This window comes from Exophiala oligosperma, assembly GCF_000835515.1.
Source record: "Exophiala oligosperma strain CBS 72588 unplaced genomic scaffold supercont1.6, whole genome shotgun sequence".
Lineage (NCBI taxonomy): Eukaryota > Fungi > Ascomycota > Eurotiomycetes > Chaetothyriales > Herpotrichiellaceae > Exophiala > Exophiala oligosperma.
This window is the reverse complement of record NW_015622823.1, coordinates 2,232,901-2,251,317: the sequence shown is the minus strand read 5'-3', so window position 1 is coordinate 2,251,317 and position 18,417 is coordinate 2,232,901. Positions and strand designations below refer to the sequence as shown.

Here is an 18,417-nt window from a genome sequence, read left to right as displayed (position 1 = left end):
ACACACACACACACACACACACACACACACACACACACACACACACACACACACACGACACACACTCTGCTTTGCTTTGCCTTGCCGTACAACATGGGAATGTATATAAATATGTACTCTCTGTAAACTGCCGACGCCAATACATACATGAAATGAATCTACCTCGGGTACATATATATATATGTATACTTTGTAGGTAGATAGGTATATACACGTATATACACATGTATATATATTGTACACGAGATACTTAACCCCTTTATACAACAAAACTTTGATCTGCTGGGTTTCTCGTGGTCACCCATCACCATCACCAAAACAAAAAACCAAAAAAAACCAAAAACTTCGAGGGTACTCGTTCGTGTGCAAATGTGCATATGCCCATATGGTGATTCGCTGACTAGGTAGGTAGTCAAGTGTCGGGTGCGTGGCCGATATTTTAAGTGTTAGTAGTTTGTTGTTCTTCCCTCGCCCGCCCTAAAAACACCAAAACATCCAAATGTCGAAAGCAAAGCGAAAACAAGGCCAAAAAAAAGGAAATTACATCGCAAAGAGACAAAATTCTCTCCCTTCACCCCTCGTTTCATCGTGTGCCAAAAAAAAGCATCAAAATACCGAAAACGTTGAATGATAAAAACACCAGCGAAAACTCGGATATGTTGACGTTATTCAAGAGTCGAAAGTAATGATGAGACCCGTCTCAGAACACGGAAAAACACGAAACGAAAATAAAACGACAGCTCAAGTCCTTTCACCCTGCTCCCCTTATTATCAACGCATGGTTCATTTCAACCTTTTTCTTCTTCTTGGGAATCCAGAAGCGCCAATGGATTCTAAATAAAAAAAACTTCGACTTGACCGACCGCCCCCTCGCTTCCAACTTTGATCATCTCCCTCGTCTCAATAGTCGACCCGTCATACTCCGTCTGGTTTCTCGTTCAACTTTTTCCTCTTTCACTTCTTTTTCCTCCTTGTCATCATTCTCTTTGTCAGGTCTTCCCTCGTTGGCATCGCCATCCCGCTCGACACTCCTTCGCGCAAGGCTACTTCGTCGACTTCCGCGTCTCGTTGCACTTCCAGGAGTGGTGACACTCGAGGTGGCAGCTTGAACACTTCGAGTTGTCATGACAGGCGATTGGAAAGGTCCATTGTTGGCGGTGGAGGCGGGAGCGTTACGCTTTGCTGCAGCACCTGCATCCTTGCTCGCATCATTATCCACAATGATCGTCTGTGATGGGTCCTCTGATTCTGGCTCAGCTGCAGGACTAGACACAGCAGGCTCAGTTTTGGGTTCAACCTCAGGCGCGGTCTTGGACACGGACGAAACGTCTGGTGCAGGTGTTATCTGTTGGTTTTTATCCGCGCCGGTGCCATTAGGAACTTCAGGTGCCTTCTCGTTTTGCTTGTCCGGTTGCTGATCTACACCGGTCATTGTCACATCGCCATCCTTGTCTGCACCAGCTGGTCCGTCGGGTTTCGCAGGCGTTGGTTCGCCGTTCTTCACAGGAGCCGCCGCTGGAGGAACAGTACCCTTTTGTGCTGGCTGGCCTTTGTCAAGGGTTGCAGGAATTTGGGCAGCTCGAGGAGCTTCATTTACAGTCTGGATCTTTGGAGCAGGACCCGAGGCCGAGGATATGGGAGAGGCGGCAACATTAGCAACAGCTTTGGATGTATCAGCAACAGAGATCGTGCTGCTCGACTTTGGTTGTGGAGGCAGAGTATTCAAAGGTGGAGATTTGTTTTGAACACCATTTGCCACATTAGGTCCAGGTTGATAGGCCAGTGGAAGAGGCTGTAAACGTTTAACACCAGCATCATTTGGACCAAAGTCACCTTGCAACCTCTTTGGCTCGAGCTCAGCGTGAAGGGGTAGTCCACCTGGGAAAGGATTTCGATACCAATTACCACTCGGGGCAGAATAGGTGTTCATGGGACTTGCAGTCGCAGTCTGTGGTGCAGATTTCCGCGATTCATCCGTGGTTGCTTCCCTCGAGAACCCATTCATGCTCACAGTTGGACTTCTTTTCATCTCGTCGCTCAGCGCGGGACTTTGCGCCGGACTGGGTCTGTAACCTGCCGGTCTCACATCCGGATCGTATCCGCCTGGTGTGTCTTTACGAATATACGGTCTCGTCTCCAAGCCCATGGCCTCTTTCGTCTTGGTTTTGATCTTGTGATTCTTAGGATCTGCCATAGTACCAGCTGAGCCCGATCCATGGTCACGTTCATAATCCTCGACCTCCTTGATGGGCACACCATAACGCTCCAGAGCTTTGTCGAGGCTTCCGATCGTCCCCTTGGGTTGCGAATGGTTTTTAACAATATGGCATTGGAGGCCATGCACAGTGCGCCAATCGATTCGTGTGCAGCCGTCGTGGTTGCAACGAAGGTACATCTCAACAGGTGCGCCGGTCGGATTTTCAGCCGTGCCTCCAGGACCGAAAGAAGTCCAGATTCCTCGATTCAAACTGTCGACCCTTTCGCAGTGGTGATGCCTATTGGCAAAAGCTTCGGACATTTGGTATGGGTGAGTAGTCGATGGAGTACGTTTAGTTCCACCATTTGAAGTAGCTGGTGACGGAACACTCGTCGGGGTATGTCCGTACTGTTGGAAGCGATCTTTATCTAGACCGCCGTTAGTGTGAGGACCGATTGGAGTTCTGTTCAAGTCGCTTTCAGCTTGTGGTCGAGTTATTCCAGCGTGCGCGGCGGGTGGCGTGCCTGTCGGTCGAGCATTAATCGACGCAAATCCCGACGGAGGAGGGGCATTGATCGAGGCAAAGCCAGAGGACGCATTGGTCGGCGGAGGTCGGGTGTCATAGCTTGATGATACCTGACGGGGGGGGTGGGTGCTCGCACTGGACACCGGGGTCAAAGGAGATTGAGCACTTGTGACTGGTCTTGAACGGGGTGATGTAGAGCGACCCAAAAGTCCCAATGGTCGATCATGGCTTGCAGGAACTGGTGCCGCGTCAGGGAGACGATTTGTGCCTGCGTTCGGTGACGATCCAGTTGGTGAAGCAGAATAAGACCCGTGTTGATACGGTCTTGAAAAGGCCGAGTTCGGATCGCGGTAGAATGAATATGGCGGACCAGGCAGACTAGTCTTAGTAGTTGAGCCTGGCACGTTGGACTGAGGTGAGGGTCGCGATTGTGTCGAATTGGCGGACTCGGGCTGGCCCGGAGGGCCAACCTGATGTCTTTTTGCCGGTGGTGGAACGGTGGACAATGACGACGGGGGAGACATTGATGGGCCCGAGACACTTCTAGTGCTAGCCCTGGGTGATTCATCGAGGGGGAGGCCTCGCTTGAGCCGCTTCAAGCGTCTGCGGAGACTCTATTTTTAGTTAGCACCAGAATGCGCGAGACGCTCAAACATAGACATACGGTTTCTTCATCGTCCAAATCATGTTCGAAGAACTGGGTGAAGGCAGCATCTTCGCGCTTGCGTCGTGCTGCGATTCTAGCGTCTCGACGTTTGCGAGCCTCCGTAATGGCAAGCCATTTCTTGTCCTGAGCTTCACGCTTGCGCCGAATCTTTTCATCCTTGCGTTGGCGTTTGGCCTTGAGTAGACTGTATTTCTTTTCGTTGTTGGTTTCGACCCGACTCAGTTCGTCCAGTCGTGCTTGAACGGCGTCGGCTGATTCGAGTGCATGCTTCGAAGGCGGTGGCGGGAGAGGAATAGGCGCCGTCAAAGGACTGGCATATCTGTATTCGTCTCCACCACCGATAGAAACATCGCTATCGGAAGACTCGGGATCCATGGCATCGGTGCGCGTAGTGGGCGACCGATGTGTTGGCTGGAAAGACCTCAATGGGTGGTAAGAAGGGGCTTCCCAGGTAGCACGGTGCCGCTAGAGACCAATGATTAGTGACGAAACATGACGAAACCCAAGAGACCGAAGCAGAACCTGACGGGCTAAGCGAGGTTGAGATGTGAGGCACGGGGTACATAGTAAATCGAATAGCGTGATCAAGAGGTAAAAAAAGAAAATTGCAGCGGGTGGCGAAGTGCAGTGCAGGGGCCGGAAATCCAGATGTGATGAGGTGATGAAATGGTAATCTTTGCTTGGATAAGAGACTGATAACGAGGACCGATAGGTATGTTGAGGCGTGGCAGCTGTACAGTAGTGGTTGAGTAGTCTTGAGATAGACGGGGACGGGAGTGGCCGGATCAGGTAAAGGATGGTGCAATCTCAGAATTGTAGGGGAGGGGTCGAGGGATAGCGGCGAATTGAATTATTGAATGTGAGAGAATGTGTGCGCGTGCATGTGTGCGTGTGTGTGCGTGTGTGGTATCCGTACTGCGTATTTCGTACGAGTCGGTTATCCCTAGGGAAAGAGACGCGAGGCTTTTGCGAGAGAGGTCTGGGAGAGCTGTAACCTGTGTCGCTTGCAAAAATACTGTACAAGGGCCATAGGTGCGTTGTGAAGGGCCCCGGGGAAGCATGTTCCAGGCGCCAAGCTGAGTACCAGCAGCAGCCGAGAATGTGGAGGCTTTTGCGCTTAACCAACTGGTCCTAACGCAGGCGGATCGAAGCCACTGGCACAGGCAGACAAGCGAGAAAGCACCAACTAGGCCCATTCTCTGTCGGCGCCTCGGCAATTTTCGCATTATTCACTGGAGACTCTTCAGGGTGGAGGTGCGTGGCCAGATAGGTAGGTGAAGATATGTGGTTGACAGCTGTGACAGCTGTGCTCTCTTTCCCAACTTGTCGTACGTGTTGTCTGTTGTGTATGTGTGTGTGCGTGTCGTCGCCTCCAAGTTGGACATGTTGGCGGAATGGGGAGATGGGGTGCAGGGGTAGACACGGTGCAGCGTCGCTCAATGCAAGATCTGTTCTCCTCTGGCATTGGGGGCGAGATGGGCAGAGGGTGTACTCGAGTAGGAAAATTGTAGACATACCTCAGGCGCTAGATCCGACAGCTTGCGCAGCTGATCGGACGTCTGTCGTGAGAACATGATGAACTGGGTGTCTTGATGAGTGCGAGCTCAGCGCATCTACATCAGGGGGCGAAGATGGCGTGGTCGCATCCAGATTGGAAAAGAGGACAGAGTGGTTGGTGATACACGAACAAGATAGATGCTGGTGTCCGAGGATAGAATAGTGACAGAAGTATGGAGAAGAGGAAGATGCCCGAGAAGAAAATAGATCGATGGGGAATCTCCAGCAAGGAATTGGCGTGGGAAAGAGAAGAGAGTTTTTTTTGAGGAGAGAGGGAAAGAAATAAAAAACCAGCTAAAGGTTGGTGGTGAGTTGTGAAGATCGGTGCTGGTGCTGGTGCACGGGGAGCTGTAGGTATAATGGTTGATTAAGCTACAATAGGTTTGTAGGTACCGAATGGGGGCGTGACCAGCTGATGGGAAGCGAGAAAGGGTTTCTATGGAGTCCGGAGTAGGGGGAGAAAAAGAACAAGATGGCACTGAAGATGGTGTAAGGACCCTGAAGGAGGGAGAAATAATGCCTAGGCAGTTAACGGGGTGAAGGAGAAAAAAAAAAGGATAAAGGTTCAGCATGACCACGTACTCCCCTCGTGCATACCTCATACGTACTCCGTACCTAGGTATGGAAACAATCAGGTTAAACCGGCTAGTCAGAGGTGAAGTAAAGAAAGTGACTCGGGAGTTCGTTACTGGGTGCCAAAAGGTGAAAAAAAGGTGAAAAGGCGGGTTCTCGCTTGAGAATGGTGGCACTAGGCATGCCTGGACCAATGATGGATACGCAAGCCAGCAATCCCATAGACAATTTGACGAGATTGATCGACCCTACGGAGCACTTTGGGTCCCAAGGGATCGACCTAAGCCTCCTGGAGACAGGCGAGGGGACACTTTATTACGTTACAGGCATCGACAGTGACCCATCCAAAAGATACTATACAGAGTACGATACGTCGATAACTCGCATCCCGTGGACTAGTGTTGTACCAATCCTGGAGAAAGACCTCGATGCGGAAGGTTGCACACACACCACAATTTGTTAATGCTGGTCACCACTCGCACAGAAATCCCCTCGATAGGAGGCGGCAAAGTAGCATTCGTCTATACTCCTACTACTCCGTACTCCTCCTCAGTGCCTATCAGTATAAGCCTCAGTGGATCTTGCTACGTTGTACTCGTGCTGAGACCTCATCATACCGTAATTAAAGTACCTACTGTAACAAACAGTTCTCGATACGGATTCGTCCGGGAGGAAATTTATCGGTGGCTTCGACTGGTACAGACATCATTCCCGTCACACCGCGACAGCTTGGTGGATGATTAGTGGTATCATGGTACAGTACAGTGTGAATAATGCCCCCAAGATCCCTCAGTAGATACGCTCTCTAGCTAGCTAGTCTTAAGATACAAAAGATGGTCACGTACAGTGTTGTACCTAGAGTTCCAGGATAGTGGCTTGTCTAGGCCTTTGCCGCGCCTATGCCTAGCCTCTTGGGGTCTGAGTATGATCTCGGACACGTACCGCCTACCACGTACCGATGTTCCGTATCGCTTGCAGCACAGGGGGGGCCAGGGACAATTTTGCGGGACACGTCTGTCTCTTGGAGGGGGGTTTTACCCAGCTAGCTTTTTCTAATAGCTGAGTGGTAGGGTGTCGCTTGGATATTTACATCACCTTGCCACGTATAAGAATTAGCGTTGGTCACTCACGTATGGGTAAACGGCTTCCTGAGAACCCCGTAGGTACGTCGTAGTAGCTCCAGATTTTTGAAAATTTCAAAACTGCATCATTATATCATCGTTACTATACCTAGGTACAGGACGGAGGATCCGTAGCCACCGAGTATGATAAGAATTGATGATCGTGCTGACGCTGAAGCTGATTTTGATTACTCTTTTGTTCAGTTATCAGGTAGTACTCCGGACTCCGTATTGGTCCTTGTACCATCAGCTCGCATCAAATGATCAGAGATGTCCCACTCGTACTCCGTATATTCGACCCCCCTTTGTGAAATCGTATCGTACAGTAGTTACTCCGTAGGTACAATATCCTTTTGATAGGCGTCTTAGCTTCGAGAACCTGCATCATCAATACGAGCCGCTAGTCACCTTTTCACTTGTTTATCCTGTTAGGCCCGTTTCCTCCGTATCATTGCATCAACGAATATCCCGGAGGTGTGAACCCACTTGCCCTGGAGGGGATCGAACTACTGTACAGTACACTCCGTAACTAATGTACTCCGTAATGGAATGTGATAAGTAGGTACGGAGTAAGTATATCACGCAGTATCCCCGCTCTGGCACGGAGCTTTGCCGTTGGTTTCCACCCGTTTTTCGCGTCATGTCAACGTGTCCCTTACTTGAGACCGGAATCTCTATGGAGTACTCGTGAAAGTAACGCCAAATGAATCAATAGCTGAGATCCCAAATAAAAGTATAAAAACCTTGTCGGTGCAACCAACATCCAGAAGCTCACAATTCCTAATGTCTGTGCTTGTACGTGTACGGAGTAGCTGATTCCCTTAGCTTCGATGGGCCGTGGTTCTGGCTGGGAGCCTATTATTCCGCACATTGTTGAGGCAATAATTAATGTCTTGTTCTTGGGTATTACTCCGTAATCCATACCCGTATGTACTCCGTACTACTCGGTATCAATTCTCATCCACCCTTCTCACCCCCAGCTATCCGTAGGTGGTTAGCCAGCCGCCCCTTGCAATTGCTTTTGGTGGCACGAAGGACGAGACAAAGGAAAGTGCCAGGTCAAGCATACGAACTCCATCTTTGCGAGTACTCCTACTTGTATTCGTATCTCTCATCCACATGGCCGCACAAACCACCCGCCATCCCTCTTCCAGCTATTGTATGCGTATCTGACCGCCCATGTCGCACAAGCTTTCAAATACCTGTCTAAATACTCGTGGTACTTGTCCTCTTTACTTGTTACTTTGTATCCGTACCCTGACACAATTCCCCGTCAAATCCTCAGTCTGCCACTCCATGCTGCACATCTAGGTCATTTACTTTTCCTACGGTCCTTATCTCTCACGGGAGCCCAAGCCATCCCTCGTGGGATATTCCGGTATCTTCCTCTCCCAACCTACGAATCATTCCGTAATGATGGTTCTCACGCTACGGAGTACTCCCAGAAGAAGAAGAGAGAAGGAAAAAACAAATTCAAAGACCCCTGCACATAATTGCATATCCTTGAAACCGCTGGCAAGTCCTGGGGGAAGCTAGTTTTCTGTTCGCACGTTCCTTGCTCGGTACCTTAAGCACAGTACGTACCCGTGTCCTATCACTATTTAGGGAGGTCAATCCCCTTGCGAGTACAACTGCATATCCGTATGATTTTTTTTGACTAATACTTCCCGTATCTTTTCCCTTTTATCTGTGCACCTGTGCCATCATCACTGCGGAGCAATAACAACACTCGTACGGAGAATCTGTTGCTTTGTTCCTCGAATTTTTCCTCCCACCACCTGCTGATACCTAGGTAACCTCCTCCGACGACAGAGAGAGAGAGGAGATAACCTCGTCATTCAAAAATGAAACCTGTGGCTGGCTGTCTCTTTTCGTCGTCAGCCCCTGATCCACCATCGACGTTCCAGTGATTCACTCATCCAGCAGACCTTGACGTTTCTGTACTATCCGGCTTCGGGCCAGTCCTCCGTTCTACTGTGTTCATTCTTCCGAAACCGAATGGGGGGCTTCCTCTGCATGCACTCTCCCGTCGCAACCCGGGAAATCAAATTTGCTTCTGCTGGACCTTTGGGTCGTCATTAGTCGGTGGACGGAAGAGCATCTAATCCTGCAAAAGCTCCACTTGCATACGGAATGCTCGGAGGTACATTCATTGTTACTGGGTAGTGACAGCAACAATCGATCCCGAATACTGCTCACAATCCATCTTTTATGCACTATCCCAACCTTGTGCCCCTGCCGTCGTTCCCGAAAGCGCCCCGGACTCGCATTGTACAGTAACTTTGGTTCCCGAGGTACGTGCCTATGGTAATCTTTCACGCATACAAGCACTATACTCGCGCTGATAACGGTACTGGGAGAATCTGTGAGAGGAGATTGTTCTTTTTTCTATTCACACACGCGACACACCATAATAGTCCCGCCCCATCAATGGTTCCAACCTAAGAGGGTCTTGGTGTGTCCACAGATTCTAACCGGCATATTACATAATCTTCCTCTTTTGCTTTCCTACACACATATTGTTTCGATGCATGTCGCAAAAAGCAATGTACATGTTTCATGAATGCAGCCCATCAGCTCGCCTTATCATGGCATGAAAGTGGTTCATCGCGTGATCCAGTAGATCCCATTTCCCCTTTACACTCCACCGCCAGCCAACAAACAAATACACAGCTATGTCCCCCTGTGCGATAAGACAACCATGAGAATGCTTGCATACATGATCACTAGAAAAGCTGAGTGGTTGGCCACAATCCGAAACAAATAAAAAGTCGAGTACAGGGATATCATTAAAATACAGGTCGCTTTTGTTCACCGTTCAACTTCCCATTTTTAAGGCTTTTGCTCTCCACCCTGTTGGGAGTCACCGCCAGGGGTCTGTTGCTGTTGCTGTTGTTGCTCTTCGCGGGCCTTGTGCATCTTGTCGAACAAGGTAAGTGCGGATGCTTGGAGTTCGTCAATCTTGGCCTTCATCTCCTCGGCGGTGGCGGTACCCTCGCCGGCTTGGTTCTGGGTGACGTATTCACGGAGAGAGGCGATCTTCTCACGGATGGTGTCGGCCTCGGCCTTGTCGAGCTTGTCTTCAAACTCCTTGAGCGCCTTCTCGGTGTCGTTCAACACACTGTCGGCACGGTTGGCAGCTTCAATAGCAGACTTGCGCTCCTTATCTTGAGCGCCATACTTCTCCGCATCATCAACCATGTTCTGGATCTCAGAGTCCGAGAGACCAGAGCCGGAGGCAATAGTGATGGATTGATCCTTGTTAGTGGACTTGTCCTTGGCGTGAACGTGGACAATAGAATCAGCATCGATATCGAAGGTGACTTCAATTTGAGGGACACCTCGGTGGGCGGGAGGAATGCCAACCAGTTGGAAGTTACCCAAGAGCTTGTTGTCTCGGACGAGTTCACGCTCGCCCTGGTAGACCTTGATCTCGACAGCGGTCTGGAAATCCGCAGCAGTGGAGAAGATCTGTGACTTCTTGGTGGGGATTGTGGTGTTTCGGTTGATCAGGCGGGTGAAGACACCACCGAGCGTCTCGATACCGAGAGAGAGAGGAGTAACATCGAGCAACAGAACATCCATGACCTCACCGGCCAAAACAGCACCCTGGATGGCAGCACCGATGGCAACAGCCTCATCAGGGTTCACAGACTTGGCAGGGTCACGACCGAAGATGCTCTTCACGGACTCGGCCACCTTGGGCATACGAGTCATACCACCAACGAGGATAACTTCTTGGATTTCCTTAGCCTGGAGGTTGGCGTCCTTGAGAGCTTTGCGAACAGGTTCAATAGTCTTGGAGATCAGAGGGTCAACCAACTTTTCAAGCTGAGCACGAGTCATCTTGAGGTTGATATGCTTGGGACCAGAGGCATCGGCAGTGATGAAAGGCAGGTTGATTTCAGTTTGCAGGGAAGATGAGAGTTCGATCTTGGCCTTTTCAGCTGCCTCACGGATACGCTGAATGGCCATGCGGTCATTGGACAGATCAAGGCCAGAGGTCTTCTTGAAGTCTTGAACAATGTGTCGCACAAGTGAAATATCGAAGTCTTCACCACCCAAGTGAGTATCACCATTAGTAGACTTGACTTCGAAGACGCCCTTCTGGATCTCAAGAATGGAGATATCGAAAGTACCACCACCAAGATCATAGACTGCGATGATTTTGTCCTCTTCCTTCTCGAGACCATAGGCAAGCGCAGCAGCGGTAGGCTCGTTGACGACACGGAGAACGTTAAGACCAGCGATTTGACCAGCATCCTTGGTAGCTTGTCGCTGCATGTCGTTGAAGTAGGCAGGGACTGTGACGACACCATTCTTGACAGGCTTGCCGAGGTAGGCTTCGGCGGTCTCCTTCATCTTTTGCAGGACCATACCACCAATTTGAGAAGGCGAGTACTTTTGACCGCGAGCCTCGAGCCAGGCGTCACCGTTGGTGTGCTGTACAATCTTGTAGGGAACTTCCTTGATGTCACGCTGACATTCGGGGTCTGAGAATTTTCTTCCGATCAAACGCTTCGTGGCGAACAAAGTGTTTTCAGGGTTCACAACAGCTTGTCGCTTTGCAGCGATACCGACCAGACGCTCGCCGTTCTCGGAGAAAGCGACCACGGATGGCGTTGTCCGTGTACCTTCAGCGTTCTCTATTATTCGAGGCTGCTTGCCTTCCATAACGGCGACGGCCGAGTTTGTTGTTCCCAGATCGATACCAATGACTTGGCCCTTGACCTTTTCAGTGCCCTCGGGGGCATCAGTCGAGGCATATCGAGAGATTATTGACGAGCGAGGTGCTCGAATCTGAGAGATGCGTGAGATGGGAGATGAGCGTGGGAGCTGCGCAGACATGTTAGTATAGGATGACCGATAAATGGCTTCGCATCGACTTACAGCTCTGGACAATCTTGAGGCAATCATGATTGCTCTGGTAGTTGAAACAAGACAACGCAAGAGAAGTGATGTACAGCGGAAGATGGAAGAAGTTCACAGAGAGAGGAAGAGAATATTAGACAAAGGACAGATTGAATGGTAGAGTTGATGGCGTTGATGAGCTCAAGATGTCGGGAACAGCTTGAGATAAAATGCAGGAGACAAAATCTTTCTCTCGCTCGGCTCGCCTTCGGTCTTGGCGCTTCTCTGCGATTCCGCCAGTGCCAGTCATGATGATGGAGTTGATTCGTACTGTAATATCCGCCCGATTTCCGGGCCTGCGCCAATGTCAACTCCCCATACAATAATAAGTACAGCACGAGCCACTACGCTCTCACAGTACGGTATTGACCTGGCAGGTGCCTTAGGCATAATAGGGAATACCTGGTATAAGTGTGGTCGCTACTGGTGTCCATCTCCACAGACAAGCACTTAGCCACACTACTAAGCCACAAAAAGGTGCCTTTATTAAATACATTGCATCACATTACAACGAGGATTACGATCCGGACAACAGCTGCAGATACCCTCAGCACCCTCACTAGCCGCGACTTCCCTCACAATCCTAGAACTGCGTATATCCGTACTACATACTCTGAACAAACACCTCGGTCCTCGTTATCCTAGAGTCTCGACTTCTGTTATGATCTGAGGCCGCTATTCTCCATCGAAACCGAGATTCCCTTAATCAACTCCTACCCTCACCCTCATCCCAATCGACCTATGAGCCTCGTCTATATCCTCGTCCTGCCGACTGCCCTAAGCTCTGTCGACGACACCCGAGGAATGCCTCTCACTCCATAGTCCCTCCTCCCGCGAAATGACCGTGTCCGACCGCGAAGTATGCCTCAACCCTACAAAAGGTTTAGCAACACTCACAAAATACTATCCTACGAAAATATCTATACACCATCATCAGCTGCGCCATTTCATCAGTGCCTCTGATGCCGACTTCATCTACTATGCCACGAACTATGACGTTTTCGTCCTTGACCTCAAAACACAGCAGAACTCCCTCCTAGCGACAATTCCATTCGAAGCAAGATGTCTCGCAGCAGATCTGGGCTGGGTATGCGTGGGCGGAGAGTCGAATGGAGATTGCGCGTTTATCAAGGTTGAAAAAGATGAACACGGCCATCCGAAGTGCTTCGGTCATGATCTATTGGTCTACTTTATGGGAGGTGAGATTGTCAACTCGATGAGCATACACAACATGGTCCACAAGGGAAACACTCCGGATGAAACGGTGGTTTTGATCAGCAACAATGACAAGACAGTGAAGCTATATTCCCTCGCGCAACGAAAGCTTCTGGCTACCTTGCCTCATAAAGTACCCATGAATTATTCGACAATGTCGCCGGACTCAAGAATTATCGCCGCCGTGGGTGACTCCGACCGGGTCTACTTCTATCGGCGTGAGCTAGACGAGGACGATAAGTCTCTGCAATATCCCGCGTATGAATGGAAATCTATCTCCGAGGTGGCTGTTCCTACAGGAGACGTCGTCGAGGCCGACTTCAGCTTCGCTGTTGCATTCTCACCTTCTGGCCATCTATGCGCTTCCTCCTCCCAGGGCGGCTCAATATCGGTCTTCGATGTTGAAACGCTTCTCTGTGGTGATCTTGCGCCTGAAAAATCCATCATATGTACCTTTCGCTCATCTCGACCTACTTTGTGGGGCTGTGTAAGGGCGATGGCATTTTCACCTGCACCATGGGATATTCTTGCTTGGGCCGAAGATCACGGGAGAATTGGGCTAGCAGATGTCAGACAGTGCTTCCTGCGACGACAAATTGTACACCTGGACAGACACGGGGCTGAGACAGTGGACATGGAGAACGGTACCCCCGTGGCTTATCGTGATCTAGGCGTTAAGGAACGTCTCAAACAACAGCATCTTGCTCGCATGAGGGTCATCGGAGGACTGTCTCCTCAGCAAGCAGACGCCGAATTAAACATAAGCGAGGTCTTAGAGTCCGGAGATCGATATAATCGGCATGATCTGTTAACCTATCATCAAGGTCTTGATCTGGGTGCCCAAGAAAGATCTATCATTGAAGCACTGGAAACCACAATGCACAATGTGAGGCCTCTCGATCCATCGCTTGATAATCTCAACACCCCTACACATCTCCAGCATGTCTCTTCCCCCCGGACGAGAAGCTCGGCCGACAGCAGGAGAGGCTATGACGTGCATCTGTTGAACCCTACATCAGGTTCAGCCGCTTCCCGATCCTATCAGCCTAGGAGGAGAACATCGGTGGTTTTCTCGCAACCTGGTGCCAATGATGGCCGACTTTTGGATCCAAATGAAAATCAAAGAAGCAGACTCTCTGCATCTCCTGGCCGTATTGGCGACGACGATGATTTGTCCGACCTGAATGCTAGAGCTCCCGTGCCATCAGGTAATATTCCACCAGGAGACCCTTGGCATGTCATACAATCTGCGCTCTTGACTGCGCGAGAAACAGACGACAACCAATCAAGTTTGTTCCGTATCGAAGGAGCTCTGGAGGCTGAGAGACGAATTGCTTTACATCTCGAGCGACAATTAGCAGACGAGCGGCAGTTGTCAACATTGCTTCGCAGGCAGCTCGATACCCAACAACGATTGCTGCGAGAGAACTCGACTCAATTGGACCAACTTCGTGAAGTAGCCAGAGAATCCAATACTCATGTGGAAGCTTCTCTAGAGCGTTTCTTCCAGAGGCAACTTGCCGACGAGGAGCGATTTCTCCGACAGCGGTCGCAAGAGTTGCAGAGAGAACTCGATGCAGGAGAAAATTACGCTCGTAGACTCTCGGCCGAACGAGCTCGATTATTATCAGACAGATCACGCGGTGATTCCACGGCAGACAGAGAGCCGAGCTCCGCCAGGACTACGACGTTGCCCACGTCTACCGTGCCGTCTTCTGAGACAAGCAACAACCTCTCTACTCTGCTAACAGACTACGTTGATGCAAGACAGCAGAGACTTGCACACATTGAGAACTTGCAAAGACAAGTGCGTCGTGCCGAGTCACGAGTAGCCCTTGCCACCAACGATATCCAAGCTTTAGAAGACTCTATACGCCAAGAATTGGCTCGCCCAAGCCGTACTCGCGAATTTGCTGGTGACGACGCGTTCGATGCCATGATGCGCATAGTAGATGATCCTGTACCAGATTGGCGGACTCAGCATGACGGTGCTCCTCCTACCAGGCGACGTGCCCAACCGTCGATGGCTCGACTCCGTGAAGCCCGGATGGAGCGCATTTCAGAGCTGGCAGGTCGCGTCCCAGATGCAGAAGTCCGACTTGCTCGAATGATGTACATGTCTGGTATGTCTAGTAACAGGTCTCTCGATGGAAATGGGAACTGGACACCCGGCGCGGGACTGTCCAGGGTTTTGGCCGGACCATCGAGTCTCGCTAGAGCAGGAGAGCCCTCTCTTCCATTGGCAAGCTCTGCAGAGGATGCCATGCGAGAAATGGGTCCAGGCACAGCGGGTATCGGATTTAGCCCTGACGGTCAATATCTGTAAGTTTGGATCTGCCGGTCGTTCCTAGTACAGATTTACTTACCTTGTCGTAGCTACGCGGGCTCTGAGGAAGGCGTCTTTGAGTTGAAAATCAACATGCGCGATCGCATGACCTTTCCAGCACTTGAGATGCGATGATTGTCGCTTGACGATGACGACTGGAGGGAAATATGGAAATTGATCTGCTCCGGCTCACCAACCTCCATCTTTTTTATGTGCTAATGTATCTTTATGACCTTGACGATAGTTTTGTGAGCTTATTTACGGGGTTCCTTTTGACGACGGTCACGCCAAAAATGGAGCAAACAGGCGCGTCCATAACCTGCTGTTGACCATGCATTGGGTTTGTTGTCATTCGACCTTGCTTCTCAGTGGTGGCAAGAACAAAATAAGGCTTTAATTTAAAACAGTACATATTTTTTTTGCTTTTAATTTTATGATCGTTTTGGGTGTTTCGATTTTCCGAAATTTTGATTCACGGCTTCGGAGTATCTGTTTAATTGTTGATAATATACGTTCAAATCTGTGCCATATGAGGACGTTATCTGGTCATGCAGAAGGGTCCAAGCAATACGTCGTATTCATACGCGGATTGGCGGCCAGCAAGATCTAACGACTGGAGGGCGGCAGCTCACTCCGGCCTCGTTGTGAGAGAGTAGTGGATTTCCCATTCTCCCATCGTCGACCTCTCCTATCACTCGGGGCTACACTTGTGTCCTTCTCACACGCTCCTCCACATGCCCAAAGCCTGTAGAGCGGGCTTATCATTGAAGCTAAAAATGAAGGAATCTTCGGAGTCGTCGCATTCATGTCGAAAAGATGCCCATGACGGAATGACGAACGTGTCGCAGGCTTTCCACTCTATGGTCTCATTAGGCTTGGACCCCTGCAGCGATGGCTGTGACAAGACTGTCCGCCCTTTGCCCTGGTACACATGGAAAACGTACGACGCCGAGTCCTGTCGCTGAGGGGACATAGTGTTGGCATTGATTCGTTCAGCCTCGGCACCGAGTGTGCGCGCCAAGCCAAGGTCGTTGAAAGGATAGGTATACCTGGCGTAAGTGCCTCCCTGCTTGTTCAAGGCCTCTTGCACTGGGCTCCAAGGCATCTTCATTGGCGTGGAGTCGGTCGGCCTGTATGTTCCAAACAGAGTCAGAATATCACTACCTCGATGAGTCTATGTTCAGTCCCAGGCTCTCTTACTGGCTGGGATAGCGAGGTTCCTTGTACCCTTCGGCGAAGTTCACCGGGAAGGCCTGGAAGAACGGCAGATCAAGGCCGTCAAGCCAGATCATTGGGCCCCCGCCTTCATGGCCGTGATCGTGCCATCGCCACGAGGGAGTCAGGATCACGTCTCCCCTTGCCATGGTGATCTTTTCGCCCTCCACAGCTGTGAAGCCTTGCGTGCCCTCTATGATGAATCGCAGTGCAAAGGCCGTGTGTCGGTGTGCTCTGGCTGTCTCACCAGGGTTGATGACCTGCAAGCCAGCGTATAATGTGTCGGAAGTGTATACTCCGTCTGATAAGAAGGGGTGTCTCAGTTCATGCCACTGAAAGGGCGACGAAAGGAGCCAAGAATCAGGTAAGACGTACCCAACGCAGGATTTGTGAGCATCAAGACACGTCTCTCTGCCTGTTCCGCAGGGATGAGTTTGGCAGCTTCGATGAGTTTTGGCCGAAGCCCTTCGAACTTCCAGAGATGAGGAACCGCCTTTGGTGTGGGTTGAGGAGGAACCTGAGAATCATCGACTTAGCATAAGGCCCTGGACAACAACACGTGGCCAACGGGCAATTCTTCCCTACCGCAGCCTCCATGACCGTCCACAGAGGATTGACATTGAATTGGGACAAACTGTCCAAGTATCCGATCACATCGCCGGTCGCCATCTTGCACTGCTGGGCGGTGCAATATTCAATTGGCCACAATTGTCAGATCAGCGATCATATTTCTGAACTCATCTTTATTGATATCTGGTAAGTGTTATGGAATATTTCTATCGGTGGTTAGATCACGTCAGCCTGGTGATCTGGAAAGAAAGCTCCGACGCTCCGTCCATGCTCGGAGGTTGCCTCCGCTGAAGAGGGCCACCACGGAGAGGGAGCAATGTAATGATAGATAAGCCGGGGCGAGGATCGTCGCATAAGTGTCTTTCGCATCCGGGAGGGAAGCCTTCAGCAAACTATTCACCACTCGACAGGAAAAGCCAGGCGAGACATACTGAGGCACGCCAAGCACATCATGGTTGTCTGGGAGAGGCTAATACGCTTTGAAGCCTCTGACGGAGGAACCTACTTCGGACAACCAATAATTCAAAATGAGAGAGAAGATATTGCTTCCATTGCCGACTCTGGAGAGCTTCAAGCGGCCGTGATAGAAGGCGACGATGTCTTTGCGGACTCGGCCACAGTCACCCCGAACGTCAAAAAGGTCCACAAACTCCTTGGACCACTGACTTCGTCTGAAGTACCGATCATCCGTTGCGTTGGTCTGAACTATCAGAAACATATCCAAGAAGGAGGACGGAGCCCGCCGCCATATCCTTCCATGTTCGTCAAGCCTGCAGAGTGCGTCGCAGACCATGACAGTGTCGTCTATATTCCACCTCTGGCGCAGGAAGAACAGCTCGATTACGAGGGCGAGTTGGTAAGCCGAAAGATTCCATTCATTTCTCCTCCGTTTCGATACGCTCAAACTCGGGCCATCTGACTAACGTTCGCGGGTTCCTGGTGAGCTAGACGATCGTAATCGGCAAGGACGGCAAAGACATCTCCCCGAGAAACGCCCTGGACTACGTCGCGGGTTACACGGTTGGGAACGATCTCTCGGCACGCAAGTGGCAGAGAGACCCTGCGTACGCAGGTGGCGTCCCCCAATGGTGCTTCTCCAAGGGGTTTGACCACTTTGCACCTCTGGGGCCGTCTATCGTGTCGACCGTCAAGCTGGGCGATGCGAGCGGTCTCAGGTTGCGAACCCTAGTCAACGGCGAGGTTCGACAAGACACCGACACGAGTGACCTGCTCTTCGGGGTCAAGACGCTTGTCAGTTTCCTTAGCCAGGGTACCACGTTGAAAAAGGGATCTTTGATCATGACGGGAACTCCTTCAGGTACGCCTTGTCCGTTTTGTTGCCATTTGTTTGTTCTTGGACATCACCAATATGCTGACACACCATGGCCCGAGTAGGAGTTGCTATGGGCATGCAAGAACCAAAATGGCTCAAGGATGGCGATGTAATCGAGGTATCTGTGGAACGAATCGGGAGTTTAAGGCACCGGGTATCCTTCACTGCACCGTAGATGATCCTTTTGGATTGTTTGAGCCGGATAC

The 18,417-nt window shown here is 50.6% G+C and overlaps 4 protein-coding genes across 5 annotated transcripts; 1 reads left to right on the top strand and 3 right to left on the bottom strand.

Annotated features, from left to right (window-relative positions):
• Nucleotides 1-120: 120 nt before the first annotated feature.
• PV06_07213 lies at nt 121-5,299 on the bottom strand. Of its 2 annotated transcripts, XM_016408413.1 has the most exons (3): nt 4,908-5,299; nt 3,388-3,855; nt 121-3,337 (listed from the first exon to the last, which is right to left on the bottom strand). In XM_016408413.1, exons 1-3 carry the CDS (start codon nt 4,962-4,964, stop codon nt 887-889), a joined length of 2,976 nt encoding a protein of 991 aa, XP_016261893.1. In that variant the 5' UTR covers nt 4,965-5,299; the 3' UTR covers nt 121-886. The 2 variants fall into 2 exon arrangements, with proteins under 2 accessions (XP_016261893.1, XP_016261894.1); XM_016408414.1 differs by lacking the exon at nt 4,908-5,299 and having other exon boundaries at nt 3,388-4,405.
• A 2,780-nt stretch (nt 5,300-8,079) lies between these two features.
• PV06_07212 (hsp7-like protein) lies at nt 8,080-11,713 on the bottom strand. The gene is made up of 2 exons (XM_016408412.1): nt 11,532-11,713; nt 8,080-11,477 (listed from the first exon to the last, which is right to left on the bottom strand). Exons 1-2 carry the CDS (start codon nt 11,556-11,558, stop codon nt 9,474-9,476), a joined length of 2,031 nt encoding a protein of 676 aa, XP_016261892.1. The 5' UTR covers nt 11,559-11,713; the 3' UTR covers nt 8,080-9,473.
• A 223-nt stretch (nt 11,714-11,936) lies between these two features.
• On the top strand, nt 11,937-15,542 carry PV06_07211 (uncharacterized protein). Its single transcript, XM_016408411.1, has 2 exons — nt 11,937-15,089; nt 15,144-15,542. The coding sequence occupies exons 1-2, from the start codon at nt 12,391-12,393 to the stop codon at nt 15,226-15,228; spliced, it is 2,784 nt and encodes a 927-aa protein (XP_016261891.1). The 5' UTR covers nt 11,937-12,390; the 3' UTR covers nt 15,229-15,542.
• Nucleotides 15,543-15,811: 269 nt separating this feature from the next.
• PV06_07210 (uncharacterized protein) lies at nt 15,812-16,977 on the bottom strand (the record flags this gene model as incomplete). The annotated part of the gene is made up of 4 exons (XM_016408410.1): nt 15,812-16,223; nt 16,294-16,609; nt 16,684-16,825; nt 16,894-16,977. The coding sequence occupies 4 exons, from the start codon at nt 16,975-16,977 to the stop codon at nt 15,812-15,814; spliced, it is 954 nt and encodes a 317-aa protein (XP_016261890.1).
• Between the last annotated feature and the right edge of the window lie 1,440 nt (nt 16,978-18,417).